Below are 21518 nucleotides of genomic sequence, written 5' to 3'. Positions count from 1 at the left end.
ATCTTATTTCAATGAGTAAATTTTAAAAGACTCACCTAGATTTAGGTAAGAAAATGAACTGGTACATCTCCATTCACAATCATGAGGTGAAGTCTCAATATTTTCCCCCTTATGTGGAACCCATCCACCAAAAATGTACATTCTGAACAACAATCAAAAAAAAAAAAAAAAAAAAAAACCAGAAAACCAAGAACAGAAAGTAGGTGATTTAATTTCACTTGTTGGATTAGAATGTTAAAAATGAACAAAAGATTTATTTGTTGACTCAGTTTCAGGACTGCTAGGCACAATATGTACATACCTATAATCTCACCTACTTAGAGGCTCAGGCAGAAAGATTACAAGTTTGAGGCCAGCCTCACTAACTTGACAGATCCTCAGCAACTTAGCAAGACCCTCTCTAAAAATTGAAAAAAAGAATAAGAAGGGGCTGGGGTTGTGGCTCAGTGGTAGAACGTTTGCCTCAGACACGGGAGGCACTGGGTTCAATTCTCAGAACCACATATAAATAAATGAATAAAATAAAGGTCCATCAACACTAAAAAAAATAAAAAAGAATAAAAAGGACCAGGTGTGTGGCTCAGAGGTAAAGTGACCCTGAGTTCAATCCCTAATACCAGAAAAAACAAAAAATAAATTTAAAACTATGTCCTCAGAGTCCTAGAGGTTCTTGAGAAAAGCCTCATGGCTGCTAAAGAAGATAAGCTCATCAGATAGAGTTTAGGGATCATGAGTCCTTATGCCAATCAGGGAAACTCCACATTTTTTGTATTTTATATGCTGGAATATATAATATTCCAATGGAAAATTGCATTGTACAAGATTATGTTTAACTGTGAAGATGATTCTGTTTGACTCTGAAGCTTTTATTTATTTATTTATTTTTGTGACACTGGGGATTGAGCCCAAGAGAGCTGTACCACTGAGTCACATCCCCCATCCTTTTTTTAATTATTATTTTTATTTTGAGACAGGGTTTAACTAAATTGTCTACACTGGCCTCAAACTTGCGATTTTCCTACCTCAGCCTCCTGGGTCTCCAGGATTGCAGGCATGTGCATACTGGCTTTTTTAAAAACAACAACAACAACAACAACAAAAAAACATTTGTTAAATACTGAACTTCAGACTACTCAGATCTTACCAGTTTTTTCAATTAATCTTTTAAGTCCCGAGTTTTCAATTGTGTAAATTACTGAGATTCTAAATTACAACTAGTACTGTCCTGAAACATTACATTTAAGGTAAAAACCCCGTACTAGTAAATACTTCATTAAGTTCTACTTAAATAATACTCCTAATCATGGCCCAGTGTTACATAAATAGGGATACTTGTACAGTTAATATTTTTCAAGTGCTCTGAATGTATAGGGCACTGTTCTAAGCATTTTTATGTATTAATACATTTAATCCTCACTAAAACCTTGTGAAGTTTTACTTTAATCTGCATTGTATTCTTGAGGAAAGTGAGGTACAGATGAATTAAATTTCCTTGCCCCAGGTCACAAAGGACAAGTATGAAACCTGAGGCTTGAATTTAGGCCATATAGTTACAAAGCCTGTATTCTAACCATAACTCCATATGTCCTTCCAAACACAACTATTGTATGTGCCTGAATACAAATCAAGCAGTGCTAAAAATATGTCAAAAGAAACAGTGAGATAGGTATACCAAACCATCCACAAAAAATATATCAGTTGACAACATCCTGCCTTACACTCAGGTAGTGCCTACTCTGGACAAGGAGTTGTGAGGAAGATAAAGATGTATAAGAGGCAATATGAAAGAAAATGACAAAGACATATAAGAAGCAGTATGATAAGAAAATGATAAAGTATTTTAGCTTCTGCAAATATTTTTTAGCTTCAGAAAGCACAAACATCATTAAGTTCAGTAATCTATTTCCAAGAAACTAGGAGTATCACTTTTACATACATCTAATTTTTTTTTTTAAAGCAAAAACAACACAAAAAAATCCTTACTTATTTCCTATAACACTGGCCGTGTGAAGGCTTCGTGGAAGTGGAACTGTCCCTTTAGTTTCTGGTTTTGACCATGACATAGTTTCTAAAAGTAAAAAAAAAAAAAAAAAAAAAAGGATATTAGCAACTTGATCTAATATAGCAAATTACCTCAACTTGTGTAATTTTTTTAAAAATAGAACAAAGTAAGTACTTGTCAAAATGAAGTAAAAATGTTTCACAGCAGTTATATGAATTTCATTTTAAAATGAACATTTTCAGTTGACATAAATTGACAAGACAGAAATCTATTTACACTTGAATGTTAGCATTTGTTATGGAGAAGGTTAGTACTTAGAGTATCACCCAATTCTGAATTAAGAACAATATTATTAGTGTTTTTAATGTTTCAAGTAAAAGTACACTGTGTGTACTTTATACATGCTGAAGGTAGTGTCACCCTGCGTACCTGTGTGGCTTCTTCAGACGTGTTTTTTGGTTTTTTAAATATTTATTTTTTAGTTATAGGTGGACACAATGTCTTTATTTTACTTTATGTGGTGCTGAGGATCAAACCCAGAGCCTCACGCATGCTAGGCAAGCGTCTACCTCTGAGCCACAACCCCCAGCCCCAGACAGTGGGTTTTAGCATTAGTATTAAATTCATATAGTAAACAGAAACCCCAGACCATTCATTCAACAAACATTTACCATAGTGTACTTTATAGTTAAAGGTGAGAGACACATTTGCCCTTTAGTCACTCATTCCTACAGTCCCTTCAGAAAAAGCTACCTAAGGGTTTTTTAATGACTAATTGCTAATACTACATTTCCTATTGATAAGGTAGCCATATATAACTTTCAACTGGACACTTTTCAGTGTGAAATGGAGTACTACTGATAATTACATAGAACAGTAAGCATAAAGCTGGACCATATCAGGTAAAGCAGGACCATATCTGGAAAACCAGAACCTCTGGTGAAACTACTAACAGGGAACACAGAAGAGTTACTGTCATAAATCAAATTCATTTGTTTAGCCTAACTGATTGCATCTCATCTGTGTCTGAGACTACAAGTACAGGCTATAATTAATGCAACTCAATAAATACTACAAGCAAAAATATTTTCAAGGGCTGGGGTTTTGGCTCAGCAGTAGAGCACTCGCCTAGCACATGCGAGGCCCTGGGTTTGATCCTCAGCACCACATAAAAATAAATAAATAAAGATACTATGTCCAACTAAAAAATAAATATTTTTTAAAAATATTTTCAAGGTATTTGAAATTTGCCCTTATAATCATACCAATCCAGCCTCAATCAAGTTAAGTTTACCTAAGTCAAGCTGCCACAGGTCATCCAGGCGAGCACCACACATTCCACCAAAAACATACATTTTAGGACTTCCAGAATCTTTTTTGCAATATATAACAGCTGTGTGGGATTCTCTTGGAGAAGGCACTATCCCTTTAGTGACTGGAATGCTCCATCCCACAACACCAGAACCATGCTGCAGCTCCAACTCATAGAAATCATTTAAATATCTGCATATCATGAAAAAAAAAAGAAAACATTCAGATAATATATGTCTTTTATCTGTTTTTTGCTTCTATTTATAAAGTATGTAAAAAATTCATATTAGAAACAAAGCACAGAGGGGCTGAGGTTGTGGCTCAGAAGTGGAGCACTTGCCTAGCATGTGTGAGGCACTGGGTTTGATCCTTAGCACCACATAAAAATAAGCGAATAAGGGGCTGGGGATGTGGCTCAAGTGGTAGCGCGCTCGCCTGGCATGCGTGCGGCCCAGGTTCGATCCTCAGCACCACAAACAAAGACGTTGTGTCCGCCGAGAACTAAAAAAATAAATATTAAAAAATTCAAAAAAAAAAATAAGCGAAAAATAAAGGTATTTTATCCACCCACAACTAAAAAAATAATAATAATAAAAAAGAAACAGAGCACAGAAAGAATGGCTGGACTCTCAAATAGGAAGGTTTAAATGGTTATTCCCCTGTTTGATGTCTTAAGTGGGATTGCTAAAGGACAGGCCAAAGGTACTGTCCACTCTGTGTGACCTCTTCAGGTGATGGTTTTTAGCTTTAGTGTTAAATTCATAAAGCCAGCAGAAACCCCAGACCATTCATTCAACATTTACCAAATACTACTATGTACCAGGTGCTCTTCCAGAGCTTAGCAGAGAACAGAAGAGAGCAAAAAAATCCCTGCCATCATTTAGCCAACAGTGAAGGTATCAGTGACAATGGTGGTAGCTTTAAAACACAAATCAAAATTCTCTGACACTCTTCCCATCAGGGGGTGGGGTCTATGACTCCTCCCTTTGATTCTCCACAGGTCCATATAGCTTCACAAAATCATTGTTCTTGAATTGTAAAAAACTCTAGCTACCAAAAAAAAACCACCATCTGAAGAGGCCACCATAGGTACGCAGGGTGACAGTACTTTCAGTATGTCCTTCAGCCATCTCAGTTGAGGCATCAGATATGGGAGTAACCATTCAAACCTTCCCACTTCAGAGTCTAGCCTTCTCTTTTGTGTCCTGTATGAATTTCTGACCCACAGAGTTCATGAGCATAATAAAATAGTTGTAATTCTGTAGCACTAAACGTTGGGCAGTTTATCACACAGTAATAGATAACCAGAACAAATACTTCCTATAATATTTGGGCAAATACCTATAAGACATCTCTCTCTCTCTGGATGTCAACATATGATAAACAAGGCATATAACAAATGGGGCTTTGCAACTTTTCTCCCCACTGCAATGTCATAGCAATGTCCAAGTAGCTTCTTTACTTTAGACACTGGCATTAAACTTATTTGTGTTGTGGATGTTTTCAAAGTTTTCAGCAAAATGACTTTGGTAGGAATCTACTTCCTACCAAATTTTTACTCAAGAATGAGGGCAAGGGGCTGGGATTATGGCTTAGCAATAGAGCACTCACCTAGCATGTTCGAGGCCCTGGGTTCTATCCTCAGCACTACATAAAAATAAATAAATAAAATCAAAGTACTGTGTTCAGCGACAACTAAAAACAAACATTAAAAAAAAAAAAAAAGAATGAGGGCAAGGGTTGGAGCTGTAGTTCAGTGACAGAGTGCTTGCCTAGCACATGTGAGGCACTGGGTTCGATCCTTAGCAAAATAAATAAATAAATAAATAAATAAATAAATAAATGCATTCTGTCCATCTATAACTTTCAAAATATTTTTTTAAAAAAGAAAGAGACCAAAAGAAAACATTTAGGACATATAAAACTTCAAAGTTTAGCCATGTAATTGTTCTGGGAAAAAATGATTCAAAATATTAACTAGGAAAAAGAAATTCAAGAAAGGCATAAGAGAAATGGTAGAGCAAAACACCAGTAAATTATGGTTATATTTTTCAATATTTATTTTTTAGTTGTAGTTGGACACAATACATTTTATTTATTTATTTATTTATTTATTTATTTATATGTGGTGCTGAAGATCAAACCCAGGGCCTTACAAGTGCTAGGCGAGCACTCTACCACTGAGCCACATCCCCAGCCCGTTAATTTTTTTTTTTTTTTTTTTGTGGTACCAGGGATTGAACTTTGGGACACTTGACCACTGAGCCACATCCCCAGCCCTATTTTCTATTTTTTTATTTGGAGACAGGGTCTCATTGAGTTGCTTAGTGCCTCGCTTTTGCTGAAGCTGGCTTTAAACTCAAGATCCTCCTGCCTCAGTCTCCCGCTGGGACTACAGGCATATGCTACTGCACCCAGATAAAGTGATATTCTTAATTGTCACTAAGAAAGATGTACTAAAAAAGGGCATAGTGTCATAATCTGTAATCCTAACAACCTAGGCAGGAGGATCCCAAATTTGAGGCCAACCTGGGTATCTTAGCAAGACCCTGTCTCAAGATTTAAAAAAAAAAAAAAAAAGTAGGGGGGTGGGGATGTAGCTCAGTGATGAAGTACCCCTGGGTTCAATCCCAGTACTGGAAAAAAAAATTACTAAAAAGCTAATTTCTTAACATCACTATAGTCCAGAATAGATTCAAGAATATATTGAACATACAGCAAAAGGTGATAGGCAAAAGAATGCTAATGGTAAGACAGCAATTTATTCCCAGAGGTGATAAGACATTTTCAGTTTAAAATGAGTGTTAATTTCTAAGCAACTGAGGGAAGCAAAGAATTAAGAAAAAAATTAAAAATGGTAAAACAAGTAAAGCATACCACACAGAAAGCATTTAATAAGACTTTTTTTTTTTTTTTTTTTTTTTAGAAAGACCCACCATAAACTGTATGAAAAGAAAAAGGTCAAAGCCAGGTATAGTGGTACATGCCTGAAATCTCAGTGACTAGGGAGGCTAGGGCAGGAGCACTGCAAGTTCGAAACCAGTCAGCAATTTAGTGAGACCTTGTCTCAAAATTTTAAAAAACTAAAAAGACCAGGAATGTAGCTCAGTGGTAAAGTACTCCTGGGTTCAATACCAAGTACCAAAAAAAAAGAAAGAAAGAAAAAGATCAAACTGGAAAATTTTTTTTTTGTTTTTTTGTTTTTTAGACATCACAGAAAAAGGCTAAATTTTCTTTTTTTAATTTTTTAGTTGCAGTTGGACACAATACCTTTATTTTATTTATTTATTTTTATGTAGTGCTGAGGATGGAACCCAAAGCCTCGCACGTGCTAGGCAAGTGCTCCACTGCTGAGTCACAACCCCAGCCCCTACCAAATTTTCTTAATATAAAGAAATACTAGGGTTGAGAATGTGGCTCAGCAGTAGAGCACTCGCCTAGCAAGGGTGGGACCCGGGTTCGATCCTCAGCACCACATAAAAATAAAGGCACTGTACTGTGTCCATCTAGACCTAAAAAAAATAAATAAATATTAAAAAAAAAGAAATACTAAAAATGAAGATAATGATCAATCAATAACAGATATAGCACTCACTCCCCAAATAAAATAGGCAAAATCATTGAGAGTGTTTGTGTGTGTGTGTATTTTTTTTTTAAATAAGCAATGTGAACTTGACAAGGTATGAAACAAATTCTGTAATATAATAAAAGGAGTCTTAACTAGGAATAAAAATGTGGCTCATATTTCAGAATTTAATAACAATTCAGCCAGGCCAGCTGGCAAACACATGTAATCTCAGCCAGTGGTTTGGGAGGCTGAGGCAGGAGGACTGCGAATTCAAAGCCAGCCTCAGCAACAGCCAGGCACCAAGCAACTCAGTGGCATCCTCTCTCTAAATAAAATACGAAAAAAAGGGCTGAGGATGTGGCTCAGTGGTAGAGTGCCCATGAGTTCAATCTCTGGTACCCCACTCCCCCAAAATAGATTTTTTTTTTAATTTAAGAAAGGATTAGGGATGTATCTCAGTGGTAAAGCACCCCTAGATTCAAACCACAGTACCAAAAGAAGTAGAAAATATCCTCATCAAAGGCATATACCAGAAAACAATGCAATTAATGATAGAAAAGTAAATAAATTAATGACACAGAATAAAGTTTAAAGCAAGAGTCAACAAACTTCCTCTGTACAGGGCTAGATAATAAATATTTTAGACTTTGTGGACCACAAAGTCTGTTGCAACTACTCAACTCTACTATTTTAACACAAAAGCAACCAAACATAATGTGCAAATGAATGGATGTGGCTATCTTCCAATAAAACTTAAAAAAAAAAAAAAGTTTACTTTTTATTGGAGTTGGTCACAATACCTTTATTTTATTTATTTTTATGTGATGCTTAGGATTGAACCAAGGGCCTCACAGGTGCTAGGCAAGAAAGAGCTCTACAGCTGAGCCACAACTCCAGCCCATCCAATAAAACTTCATAAATAAAAATAGGCCAGCAGGCAAACTTTGCCCACAAAGCACAGTCTGTAACTTCTGATAGGAAGCCTAGAAATGAACCATTTACATAAAAATTAAGGCATTTTAAAATGGCTTATGTAAGCTGGTGCGATGCATGCCTGTAATCTTAGTGGCTCAGAAGGCTGAGACAGGAGAATCACGAGTTCAAAGCCAGCCTCAGCAATGGCAAGGCGCTTAGCAACTCAGTGAGACCCTGTCTCTAATTCAGGTTGAGTGCCCCTGAATTCAATTTCCAATACCAAAAAAAAAGGCTTATGTAGTAAATAGTATTGGAAGAAATGGAAAGAAATCAATTAGGAAAAAGAGGGAAAAGCCTTACACTAATAACAAAAGTATATTCCAAATGTATTGAATTTTTTTTTTTTTAAATGTGGTGCTGGGGATGGAATCCAGGGCCTCACATATGCTAAGCCAGTGTTCCACCACTGAGCTATATCCCCAGCCAATGTTCTAAATATAAAAAAACAAAACTGTGAATGTATTAGAAGAAATGAGAGAAAAATTATTTTTTTTTTAATTTTGGAGAGGAAGAGTCTTTTTAAAGAAGATACAAAATAAGAAAGCTATAAAGGGGCTGGGGGTATAGCTCAGTGGGTAGACTGCTTGCCTCGCATGCACAAGGCTCTGGTTCAATCCCCAACACCACCAAAAAAAAAAAAAGAAGAAGAAAAGAAAATTTTTTAAATAGGCAAAGAGAAACCTAGAAAAATATTTGGAATATTAAGAAACAAACCGATACTTTCATATGTGTGTGTGTGTGTGTGTGTGTGTATCCTAAATCTCAATAATAAAAAGAAAAACTGAAATCCATGAAAATGATTGAAAAGATTAATTCAGCAAGGTCACAGGATACAAAGTCAACATACAAAGCCAATTTTATTTCCATAAACTAGCAATAAACAAAAAATTAAGAAATCAAACTCACAAGATCAACAAAAAATTTTCTTAATTTAGGAATTTAACAAAATAAGAAAAAGCAGAGCTTATACATTAAAACTACAGAAAAAAGAGATAGTGATTACTTGTGTTTAGAAAAAGGAGGAAAAGTGTTTGCCAGTGTGAATCACTTTTAAGAATTTCTCCTATGAAATGTGGAAATGATTTTATAAGTCATATTTTTATCACTAAATTCCCTGAAAAATATAATTTTAAAATAACCATCTGTTTCTTTTGGTTATCATTAATGAACTAGCAAACATACATTATAGATCAAGATACATAAATATATTAATACAAGTTATATTAATATAAACTTAGTAAGATAATTTCTGATTGAAAACAGATACACTCCAGAGACTAAGGAAAATACAAGTACACAAAAATTTGTTCATTGTTAGGTTTAAAAGTTTAAAAAAAAAGTTAAGCTTTATCCCTTATAATAAAGATGGAAGAAACCAAATGATCCTCATCTAAATCATAAAATAAGCATTTGATCTAAAATAAGAGTCGGCATACCTGGGAACATTATTGTTTGAATCTTCACTTTCATTTGCCAGACCACCAAACAAATAGCATTTGTTACCATATAAAGAAAAACTATGTCCAAGCCGAGGACAAGGAGGTAAACCAGAAGAAGGGGGGTGGGGTTTCACTTTTTTCCATAACCATCGACTTGCCTGAAAAAGACCAAACACTCTTGAGGTAAAATCAGGAAAGCATTCCTATTCCTACACTGTCAACAGTGCATCATACCAATATATTTTCAACCAAATGCCATCAGAAGTCTTCAATAAGCAATTTTTGAAACAAATGACAAATAACAAATAATTTCTATAATTAAAATATATGTAGAAATTCTAATTAATTTTTCTATATATACGGATTTCCACAATGGTATACTAAGCTTATAAATAATAACATTAACATTAACAATACTAATGTTTTCCAACTTAAAAATTATTTATTATGTATACCTTTAAGATTAAATGTAATTTTTTATTTATTTACTTATTTTCAAATATTAGGTAACCCATATATGCTAAGTATTTTAACATTTAAATTAACATAAAGCTCATTTCACAAACCAAACCTCCTAAATTATACTCTAGCTATAAAGCATTCTTTGTCTCAAACTTTTTGAAATGGGTTGCTGGTAAATAAGCACAATTCATCTACATCTGCCAACTCCCAGATAACCTCAAAATAATGACCCTGGAAACATGCACAAATCAAGAAGAGTCAAGGAGGGATCTGGTTTAATAAAGGAGTCAAATTTAGAAATGATTATATGAACTGAAACCCTCTTTTTCACATATTGTGGGGGATCAGGGAAAAACAGGGAATAATGATTAGTGTGAGAGGTAACAATTTGTATGACATCAAAGCAGTGGTTTTCCAAGTATATAGTCTTGGAACCAGCAGCATCAGTTGAGAACTTGGCAGAAATGCAAATGTTCAGGCCACACTAGAGACAATAAAGCTTCCGGGCAGGGCCCAGCAATCTGTTCTCACAAATCCTTCAGGTGTTTCTGTTACAGATTAAAAATGAAAAACTATTACACTAAGAAACAAAAACCTAAACATATAACACATGCAAGTAATGTAAAACATTTAGCTTAATGCTACAAATGTCACACTGGGCATGGAAAAGAACTTAGACTAGAAACTTTGGCTTTTAAATGAAGTGGAAACATTTTCTTTCAAGCTATAAAGTGTGAAGTTCATGCTATTTTAAATATGCTAATGAAATATTTTGTGATCTTTTGATGAATTATGACCAGTATCAGTATTAAAACTTTAGACTGAAATAATAAATCTTAAATACACTTACTTGTAACTCATATAACTCATTGCTGTATCTTCCATATTCAACCATTCCCCCAAATACTAATATTCTGGTACCATCACAGACAAATCCATGGGCAGCACAGCCTGGAGGGATGTCTCCTCTAACAGCTGGTAGGAACCACTGATTTGTAACTAATTGCCAAAATAAAATTAAAATCAATTATAACAATGATTAGCACATTCTATGAATATATACTTTATAGGTATCATCTGTGTCAGTGGTTCTCAACTGATGATTCCCACCCCCAAGGGAATCATCCTTTGGCAACGTTTGGAAACAATTTAGTTGTCACAAATGGAAATGGAAATGTTACTGGCAAGTAGTGGACAGAGGCCAGGGATGCTGTCAAACATCTTACAATGTACATAATAATACCCCACAGCAAAGGATCATCTGGCCCTAAATGTCAACAGTGCTATTGATCTATATCATCCAATTCTTACAAACCCTCTGCTGGGTGAGTATCTTCGCCGTTTTACAAATAAAAATCTGAAATTTTGAAAAATTTGGTAAATTTAATGCTGATTCTGGATAATTGGCAGAAAAGTTTCAAGTTAGGTCAAATTTGTTCGAAAGCCAGAGTTTTCACACCATACTAAATCCATAGCTTTTTAACGTTATACTCTGGGTTGTTCCGAGGAGGAGAGGACGAAAAAGTTCCCTACTTTACTGTTCTGTTAAACTTTAAAGAGATTAGGGCTACGTTGTTTGGTCAAAGAAAAGTTGTCGATCATGAAATCAACCCCCAATTCAGTAATTAGCCTTACATCCAGGGCACCGATTTCTTTAGATAACTGGAGTATTTACAAGTGGAGGGAAAACAATAAATTCCAGCTTTCTATGCTACGGAGAGTCCAGGGCAGGGCGGCCTCGCTAACCAGCGGCACCTGCGATCTGCAGGGGGTCAAGTCGTGACACCCTCGTATCGGGAGACCGGTCGCGAACGGCGCCGCACGCACCCCGGCCGCAGAGAGCAGGCCGGGCTCGCCCCCAGCCAGCTCCCCGCTGGGTCAGGGACGACCGACCGGGGAAACCGCGAAGCTCTGCCGGATTCGGGGCCGTACTGAGCGCAGGGTCCCAGAAGGACCCTCTCTCTCCTCGCCCGCTAAGCCCTTCCTCCTGAGGAGCGGAGGAAGGAAGGCGAGAAGGCACGGCCCGGAGGAGCTCTGGCTTGCAGGGGGTTTTGTTTCCTGACAGCGGCGGTACCCCGGCCCCCGCAGTGGGCGAGGCCGCAGCCAAGGCCCAGGCCGGTGGACGCCGTGTCTCGCCGAGGTCTGCCGGCCGGGCGGGGGCGCGGGGGTCGGGGCGGCCCACCTGAGGAGCGGCGCCCCGGCTCCAGGTCCGACCCGCCCCGCGGGGCCCCGGGGAAGCGGAGCTGCGGTCCAAGATGCTACGGGCCCGGGCCGCCCAGCAGAGGAAGCGGTGACCGGGCGGTGACAGCTGTCAGGGCCGCGGCCGCCGCCTCGTCTCCCCTCCCCCTCCGAGGCTCCCGCAGGCGGGGCCGAGAGTCGCCGCCGCGCCTACCGGTGTTGTAGACGTGCAGCTCGTCCGCGATGCCCTCATTGCCCCCGCCAAAGATGATCATCAGCTCCCGGATGGCCACGGCTCGGTGTCCGTGCCGGGCGCGGGGTACCGGCCCCGTGAAGGAGGAAACCCGCCTCCAGTTGAGGAGGCTGGGAGCCGCCATCTTCCCAACCCCCGCCCCTCTGCCCACAGTGCACCGCGCCCGCTCCAGCGCCTCGGCTCCGGGGGAGGGCGGGGACCGCCCCCAGCGGTGCGCGCGGGAGGGGCGTCACGTGACGGCGGGCGCCCCAGGCCAAGCCTCTGCGGAGCCCCGCCCCGGCCCGCAGCGACGTGGCTGGTCCGGCGCTGGGCGGCGGGTCCTGGGATGCTGGGACTGTCCCGCCGACCGCGGCTACCCCTCTCGCCCCGCGCCCCCACTGGAGTATTTGGGGGGAGAAAGTACAACATTGTCCTTCGCGTCCACTCTAACTGAACATCTACTCTGTGCAGGCGGGTCAGCCCCTGCAAACGGTCGCCGCACACAACCGGGGAAAAGCTCGAGTAGAGGTCCGAAGTGCTGGGAGCTCTTGGCAGAGGAGGACGTCCGAGCAGGCGGGCTCGGGGAGACCTGCAACCCGGAGTTGCATCTCTGCCCGCCCGGGGGAAGGTCGCTGCAAAGCCTGCCCAGGGAATCGAGGTCGGGTTTTTTTTTTTTTTTTTTTTAATTTTTTATTGTTGGCTGTTCAAAACATTACATAGTTCTTGATATATCATATTTCACAATTTGATTCAAGTGGGTTATGAGCTCCCATTTTTACCCCATATACAGATTGCAGAATCACATCAGTTACACATCCATTGATTTACATATTGCCATACTAGTGTCTGTTGTATTCTGCTGCCTTTCCTATCCTCTACTATCCCCCCTCCCCTCCCCTCCCCTCGAGGTCGGGTTTAAGGGACGCCAAGCCAGAAATTTAGAAACGGTGAACCACAGAAGGTGACTTGGGTTTGTTAGGTTTAGCAGGTGACAAATTATGTGTAAATTTATTTCTTCTTGCCAGCAATCAACCGACAGACGTCCACAGCCAGGCACCGTCCTTAGTTGCCCTCTCTCTATTAATTCGTCTTTCCAACAGTCCAGCGAGATGCGTATTGCTATTTCCCTTTTGTGGGTGGAGAAAAGAGGCACAGGACAGGAAAGAAATTCTTTCAGATACAGACAGAAAAGGACTGGGGGCTAGGATTCGACTACAGGGGTTCCAGTTTCAGAGCTCCCAGCCTGAACCGTATACATGCGGCCTCTGAGAGAGTTCATATAATCACATGCAGCCCTTAAAACAGTGCAGCTGCCTTATGATTTGATCCCACACCGTAACCCAGAGAAATACAAGTCCATTAAGTTAAAAAATTTTATATGGGATTCTGCACACACACACACACACACACACATACACACATACACACGAGTAGTTCTACTTATTTGTTCACTAAGGTAACCTTTCACTATCTAAATGTATCCGAAAACATCACGTTGGATACCTTAAACACGCACAATAAAGCCCAGCACAGTGGCCCCGCTTGTAATCCCAGCAGGTTGGAAGGCTGAGACAGAAGGATCTTGAGTTCAAAGCCAGTTTTAGTAATTTCAATGAGATTCTGTCTCTACATAAACTATTTAAAAAGGGGCTGGGGATGTGGCTCAGTGGTAAAGCACCCCTGGGTTCAATCCTGGATACCTAAATAAATAAATATGAAAAGCAATAAAAGTCCAGTCGGGGATGAGGGGGGGCATTAAATCTCTTCATTAAACCTCAAATTAAGAGACACTGAAGAGAGCATTCACACAATACAGCAAATTTCCTGAAATTCATTTTTCCTCACATCATTTTCAATTTCTTATGCTGAACTCAGGCTCCCCCAGTTCACTCAAACTTAAGCATGCCTCTCTACCTTCTCATTTGCTTTGAGAGATAATTCTCTCTAAATAGACATTTTTTCCTGCTGCCCACAGTGGCCTGTAACCTCAGCCCTCCGGAGACTGAGGCAGGAGGATCAAGTTCCAGAGCCTCTGTCTCAAAAAGGGCTAGGGGCTGGGGTTGTGACTCAGGGTAGCATGCTAGGCCCTGGGTTCGATCCTCAGCACTACATAAAAATAATAAAGATTTTGTGTTCAACTACAACTAAAAAATAAATATTTAAAAATAAATAAAAAGGACTGAAGATGTGGCTCAGTACTAAAACGTCCCCTGAGTCAAATCTCCAGTAGCCCCCCAAGGGCTTTTTTCCTGTTCTTTCCAGCTTCTGCTTTATAAATAGATTTTTTTCTCTCCTTCCCTCACTTTCTCTCTCCCTCCCTCTCTCTCTGGTGCTAAGGGACCAGTACCTTGCATATGTGAATAAATGCTCTACCACTTGAGCTACACCTTCCCATCCCTAAATTATCCCTCTTGCCAGTTATTAGTCCAATATCATATTATGTCCAAAAAAATTAGAAGGGAAGAGAAGATGTCTAGGAACAAAGAAAAGATGTCTTCCATATTTATGTATTAATATTATGATATAGATTCTAAAGTGTTTCTGTTGTAAAGTTTTTATGGGTCTGAAAACTGGAAAGTTGGAATAAAGCAGTGAGTTTCATAAAACCCAAAGTATTTCCCTTAAAGAACTATATTTTATTCTGGGAGTGCAGTGATTAAATAATTGCTTTTTTCCCTAATGCCCTACAGCAGAAGACTAAGAAAAATTTAAATTGCAAACCTAATATTAATATTCAAATTTTTAAGAAAATAGTGTATGATATTTGAAAGCCTGAGAACCTAGGGGAAAGTTGAAGGCAAAATTTTCTCAACACAAAACACATTGCAAATTACAGCTAGTTGCTTAAAGCAGGAACTGTAGGGTCTGGGTTGTGGCTCAGGGGTAGAGTTCTTGCCTAGCATGGGAGAGGCACTGGGTTGGATCCCCAGCACCACATAAAAACAAACAAATAGAATAAAGGTATTGTGTCCTTAATCTACAATTTAAAAAATTAGGAGCTGTAGGACAATGGAGTGTGTGTGCTGGTGTCCTGAGACTGCTGTATCAAAGGACCACAAACCCAGTGGATTAAAACAGTAGAAATGTATTATCTGAGTTCTAGAGAATAGGACTCTAAGATCAAGATGTCAGCATGGGCCATGATTGCCTCCAAAACCTGTAAGAGAGAATGCTTCCTTGCTTCTTTCTGGCCTCTGGTGGTGGCCATCAATCATTGGTGATCCTTGTCTTGCCAATCATCACTCCAATCTCTGCATCCATCATCACATGATACTCTCCCCGTGTGTCTTTATCTCTTTTCTAAATTCACTAATTATATTGGACTAACGCCTACCCTGTGACTTCATCTTAATTTGATTATATCTGCAAAGACACCATATCCAAATAAAGTCACAGGTACTAGGGGCTAGGACTATAGCATGTCTTTTTGTGTGACACAGTTCAATCTGGGACAAAATACTTAATCCAAAGGAAAAGATATTTTACCAAAATAACTGATTCATCTTTCCTTAAGTGAGGATCCTAAATGGGTTCCCAAGTTTCCAGAAAGCCGCCTTCCATCTTTGAAACTACAGGAATGGAAATAATCACCTAGGAAGAGAGTACAGATAGGGAAGAGAAGAGAGAGGGAGCATAGTGTCCTGAAGAAGCCATCATGTAAAAGGTAAAGATTGGAGGAGGTACATGTGAAAGAAATGAAGAACGAGGAATGAGTAGCCAGAGAGGTCAAAAGGGAACTGGGTGAGGGTTGGCCTGTCAAAGAACCACAGGGAAGGGGGGTTTTATAGAGGCGGAAGTGGTTTTCAAAGCCAGAAGCCATAGAGAGTTCAGGTAAGAGGAGGAAGAAGTGTTTGTTGGATTTGCAAATTAGGAGGTTATTATTGACCTAAATTAAAACACTTTTGGTGGAGGAGGAAAAGGCCGAGAGTCCAAGAATGAGTAACAAGTAAGGAAGTGCTGAGAACATGCAAGGTCTATATTCTTGTGCTGCTTTCATGAAAGCAAGGACTGCTGCTGTACTCATGCAGCGCCTGGCACTCATGTAGTCAGCATTTAGTTTTACCTTTATCATCATCTTCATTATATTACAACCGCTTCTAATCCTCCTGAGTTGGAGGGCACTGAGGAATCAGCAAAAGAGGGCTGGGGACAGAGGTGGCAGACAGTGCTGTTTTCAGCCAAGTAAAAATTGAAAAATTCAAGAATACCTTAATCTCACTTGAGGACTCAGGCCAAGAGCTTCTTGGCAGAGGTCTGAGAAGAGGTTTCAGGGAGTGCTAGCAGGTGGGCTGAACTCAAGAGAGAGAGCCTGGGCAGGCACTGTTCATGGGACCAGGGCAGCAGATGGTGTCTGAGAGGCCTGTTCACAAATTGCAGGGCTTCAGCCACAGGTCTTGGCTAGAATGAGAGCCAGAGCATGGAGAGAGCAGTGGCAAGAGCTAGACAGGGCTCTAGGCCAGGCGGAAGCTATCCCAGTCACCAGAACAAGGACCTGGGCACAAGAGCCAAGGAAGAAAAGCACTTGTAGCTTGCGGGAGGGAGAGAACCCAGGTACCAGGACTCAGGGCAGGAGCCTGCCGCTCAAAGGGGAACAGGGAAGAGCCCCGAGTGCTGAAGACAAAGCCAGCCAGAAGATGACCCACGGCTGAACCCCACCAACCAAAAGAGGCTGCTCTTGCACTGGGTGCCTTGTATTTGTGATCGTGTGTGATCTTGGAGCCCAGCCATGGGAGATAGAGGCAATGAAAGTCTTATCAGCCTGACCCAGAGTAGTGATTCATCTACCACTACAGAATGTGTCTTCCTTTCCTTCCAGCCACCTTCAGTGGCCTTAATAGATTTTTATCTAAGACCTTATCTATAAGTAATACACTCAGCCAAGGCAGGCCTAGTTGGCAAGAAGAAATGGTGAAGTTTGATCTTCAATTAATAAAAAATAAAAACATGAGGGCTGGGACTGTAGCTCAGTGGTAGCACAATTGCCTGGCATGTGTGAGGCACTGGTTAGATTCTCAGCACCACGTATAAATAAATAAAGATCTATCAACAACTAAGAAAAAAAATTTAAAAAGATAAACATGACGTAATAATGACTCAGATGCCTATTTGATTGACAAATGATGCCACAGATTTGATATGCATGTGAAGTGCACATAGTCATGTGTCACTTAAAGAGTTCTTATGTTCTAAGAACTAAGAAATGTTCACAGTGAAGTGAATTGGTCAGGGTGCAAAAATCAAGGAGTACATGTGCAGAAACCTAGGAGTACAGCCTGCTACACACTTGGGCTGCATGGTATAGTCTATTTAGTTATTAACTTTTTTTGCGAATAAAAACAAAGACACAAGCACACATATTAGCCTAAATTTGCCCAGGGTCAGGATTATCAGTATTGCTGGCTTCCACCTCTATATCTTATCACAACCAGAGTGTCTTCAGGGCAGCGACACACCTGGAGCTATCTTCTCTTTTGATGACAGTGCTATCTTCTGCAGTTGTTCCTGAAGGACCGGCCTAGGGCTGTTTTAGAGTTCATTTTTCTTTTTCCTTTCCTTTCTTTTTTCTTTTCTTTCTTTTTTTGTAAAAAGGAAGGACTAAACTTTCAAATAATAAAAAGTATAGTAAACATACAAACTAACCATATAGTCATTTATTACAAATATTGTGTGCTGTACAAAATTATATGTGCTGCACTTTTATATGACGGGCAGCACAGTAGATTTGTTTATACCAGCATCGCCATAAACTCACAAATAATGCATTATGCTACAGCTTGCAATGACTACGATATCACTAGGTTAAGGGAATTTTCTGTTCTAACAGGATGCTGAATCTGGATGTCAATAGGATGCAGGACCCTTTTGGTATTGTGCAAGGCTATTCTCCGTTTACTTGTACAGATCTACTCTCTATTCTTCTTCAACCTGTTCAGTATCCCAAGAGGCTGACTATATCACTCCAGCTCCCTTGCCCTTCTTTTGCTGTGTTCGGCCAGGAGAAGTCATCACCAACAGGAGATTGTGAAGTTAGGGTAGTTATTCCTGGTCACTTTTGTACAGATCACCAGTTGGCTGAATCCCTGTAGGAGGGCTGCTCTTGTTACTCTCTCGCCCTCATTCCTGGAAATCACTCTCTCCTCTGCCTTTAGAACTGGGGTTATTGGGGCTGAGATTGTAGCTCAGTGGTGGAGTGCTTGTCTAGCATGTGTGAGGCATTGGGTTTGATCCTCAGCACCTCATATAAATAAATAAAATAAAGGTATTGTGTCCACCTACAACTAAAAATTTTTTAAAAGAAAAAAAAAAAAGAACTGTAGTTGTTATTGACTCCTGGCTATTGCTAACCTCAGGGTGTTTGCTACATCTCTTAACCACGTGTTCCTAATGCTAAGCACCCATTTCAAACAGTGCCTTTTTAAGACCACTCCACCAGGCCCTGGTGAGGGAGCCATCTGTGTCCTGCCAGGACTCTGCCTGATTCAGCTCTGCAGTCTCTGCCCACAGCTGGTGTGGCCAATGCAGCAGCACAATGTGGACTTTGATTTCGGAGCACCAAGGTGGTCATTTCACTTCCACCATCAGGTTGTTTTTCAGACAGGAAGAAAGGGCAAGAGACGCCAAACAGCTCTTTTTTAGGAAGTCCCAGACAACATACTTCTGCTGACATGCCACCCTAACTGACGGACAACTAAGGAGGTCTTTTTAACTATGTATATTGCTGCCCCAAATAGAGTTTCTATTAGAAGGGAAGAAACAGAGAAAAATTGTTAAGTAGGCTACCAGCAGTGTTTCTACACCACTTAACATGTCCCTCACATGTGCGAGGCAAGCACTCTGCCACTGAACTACAACCCCAGCCCCTGGACTTTTTAATTAAAAGTTGATGATAACTTTCTGTTACAAATCTTTTCCTTAGTTCACATCTTGGGCCTTCATTATTCAATAACAATAATAAAATTGGCATAACCATTGTGGAAAATAGTATGGAGATTCTTCAAATTGTTAAAATCAGAACTACCATATGCTCCAGCAACCCCACTTCTAAGTGTGTATCCAAAGGAAATGAAATCAGTATCTCAAAGAGATACCCGTTTTGTTGTGTTTGCGGTGCTCGGGATCAAACCCAGGGCCTTGTGCTTGTCAGGCAAACACTCTGTCACTGAGTCACATCTCCAGCCTTCAAAGAGATACCTACACCCCTGTGTTCATTGTAGCATTTTTCACAGTAGCATGGATATGAAAACAATCTCAAATGTCCATTGATGGATGAATAGATAAATAAGTTGTACATGTATACAATGGACTAGGCTTCAAGTCTGCACTGTATGTTACTGTACTGAATACCGAGGGCAGTTGTAACACAATGGTAAGTATTTTTTATCTAAATATAAAAAAAGTAAGAATAAAAGGTGGGACAGGAATGTTTCAAGGATAGAAACTTTTTCAGCTCCTTTATAATCTTTTGGGGCCATTGTCATATATGTGGTCCACTGTTGACTGAAATGCACAGGCTGCCCCTTACATCTGTTTATGTTAGCTAAAACATTGAATGATTGTGGTTTAAAGTGGTACAACTGCCTGGTGTGGTAGTGCACATCTGTAATCCCAGTGGCTCAGGAGGTTGAGGTAAGAAGCTCTTGAGTTCAAAGCCAGGCTCAGAAACTTAGTGAGGTCCTAAGCAACTTAGCAAGATGCTGTCTCAAAATAAAAAATAAAAAGGGCTGGGGGTGTGGCTCAGTGGTAGCACGCCTGGGTTCTGTTCAATTGTTGGTTCCAAAAAAAAAAAAAAAAAAGGTATGACTTTCTGGGAGTAGCAAAAGAGGAGTAACAGCTAAGGTTAAGCCTGCTCCAAAGAAAGAGGATACGCTTGCTTGAGTGTGTGAGGGCTTCAGGGTAGGAGTTTGCAAGGAAATTCTGCTAGGGAGATGAATAATTCTGCCCACATGGCAACAGGGTGCTGCAGGAGCTAACCCTACTGTCTTAACCCAAAACCCTAGTGTTTGAAATATACATCAAGAAGAACACAGTCGAGAAGTGCCAAACAGGAATTCCAGTCTCGGTTTCATCACTAACTTGCTCTGGACATTTAGACATTCACTTGCTCAAAGCCTCAGCTTACTCATCTGAAAATCGGAGCAAAGTTCAATTTACCAAAAAGAAATGTTATGAGAATAAAATGAAGTAGAAGTGAAAATGCTTTGGCAATGTTCAAAATTCTGTGCAAGTGGAAGATTATTAAGATACTCCCACTCTCCTAGTTTAAGTCTGAGAAAATCCCACTAAGCCCTTAGAAACTGCATTATTCAATTTGGTAGCCCCCGACCACATTGGCTAATGAGTACCTAATATGTGATTGGTGCAACTGAAGTACTGAATTTTAAATTTTACTAAATTTTGATTAATTTTGAATTGAAAAACTATTACTCCTTTCAGTTGTTGGGAAAAATTTCGAATTTACTTGAAACAACCCAAATATGTAAATCCACTTTTTAAACTGTAAATTTTATGAAATCTAAATACATATCAAGTATTTCCAATAAAATTTAGGATTTGAATTGAAATTTACTGCAAGTGTAAAATACACTCTAGAGACTCAGGAGTTGCAGGCAGGAGATCGCAAGTTCAAAGCTACCCTCAGCAATTTAGCAAAGCCTTAATCAACCTAGCAAGACCCTGTCTTAAAATAAAAAATTAAGGGCTGGGGTTGTGGTTCAGTGGCAGAGCGCTTGCCTAACACATGTGAGGTACTGGGTTCCATCCTCGGTATCACATATAAATAAATAAAAAATAAAGGTACATCAACAACTAACAAATATTTTTTTTAAAAAATAGAAAACTAAAATTGAGCTGGGGATATAGCTCAGTTGGTAGAGTGCTCACCTCACATGCACAAGGCCCTGGGTTCAATCCCCAGCACCACAAAAAATAAATAAATAGAGAGAGAGAGAGAGAGAGAGAGAGAGAGAGAGAGATAGAGAGAGATAATAGAAAATAAAAACAAAACACATGCCAGATTTCAAAGACTCAGTTAAAAAAAGTGAAATGTCTTGTTAATAATATTTTATATTGTGTGATGAAATGATATTTTATCTTGTGTAAAATAAAATATATCATTTAAATCAATTTTATTTCTTTGCACTTCTCTTAAGGCATCTGCTAGAACATTTAAAATTACAGTGTGGCTTTGCATCCTATTTCTATAGGAGGGTACCACTCCTGAGGCGACAGAGTGGGCAACCTTAGTTCCTTGTAGAAACTAGGGAGAGGAGAGGGATCACTGCAGAATCAGTTCTATGATTCCAGGCAAAGTGTGCTGGTGCCATTTCCTGGATTCCTGAGAATCAATGGCAG

General features: G+C 39.7%; 1 protein-coding gene across 2 annotated transcripts in view; it reads right to left on the bottom strand.

Moving 5' to 3' along the window:
- Txnrd1 (thioredoxin reductase 1) overlaps positions 1 to 12338 on the bottom strand; it is a 235910-nt gene extending 223572 nt beyond the window's left edge. Inside the window, exons 1-6 of one of the 2 annotated variants that reach the window (XM_046429531.2) lie at positions 12150 to 12338; positions 10608 to 10756; positions 9293 to 9453; positions 3297 to 3505; positions 1984 to 2068; positions 36 to 142 (exon numbers count right to left, since the gene is read on the bottom strand). In XM_046429531.2, coding sequence (XP_046285487.1) covers positions 36 to 142; positions 1984 to 2068; positions 3297 to 3505; positions 9293 to 9453; positions 10608 to 10756; positions 12150 to 12312 — 874 coding nt within the window. In that variant the 5' untranslated portion in view covers positions 12313 to 12338. Of the gene's footprint in view, positions 1 to 35; positions 143 to 1983; positions 2069 to 3296; positions 3506 to 9292; positions 9454 to 10607; positions 10757 to 11939; positions 12079 to 12149 lie in introns of those variants that run through there. The other variant, XM_046429532.2, reaches the window with a different exon arrangement.
- Between the last annotated feature and the right edge of the window lie 9180 nt (positions 12339 to 21518).

The sequence above is a fragment of the Marmota monax genome, unplaced genomic scaffold (assembly GCF_021218885.2).
Source record: "Marmota monax isolate L192 unplaced genomic scaffold, Marmota_monax_Labrador192_F-V1.1 WCK01_AAM20220418_F8-fsc00051, whole genome shotgun sequence".
NCBI classification, from domain to species: domain Eukaryota; kingdom Metazoa; phylum Chordata; class Mammalia; order Rodentia; family Sciuridae; genus Marmota; species Marmota monax.
This window is presented reverse-complemented; position numbering and strand designations above follow the sequence as displayed.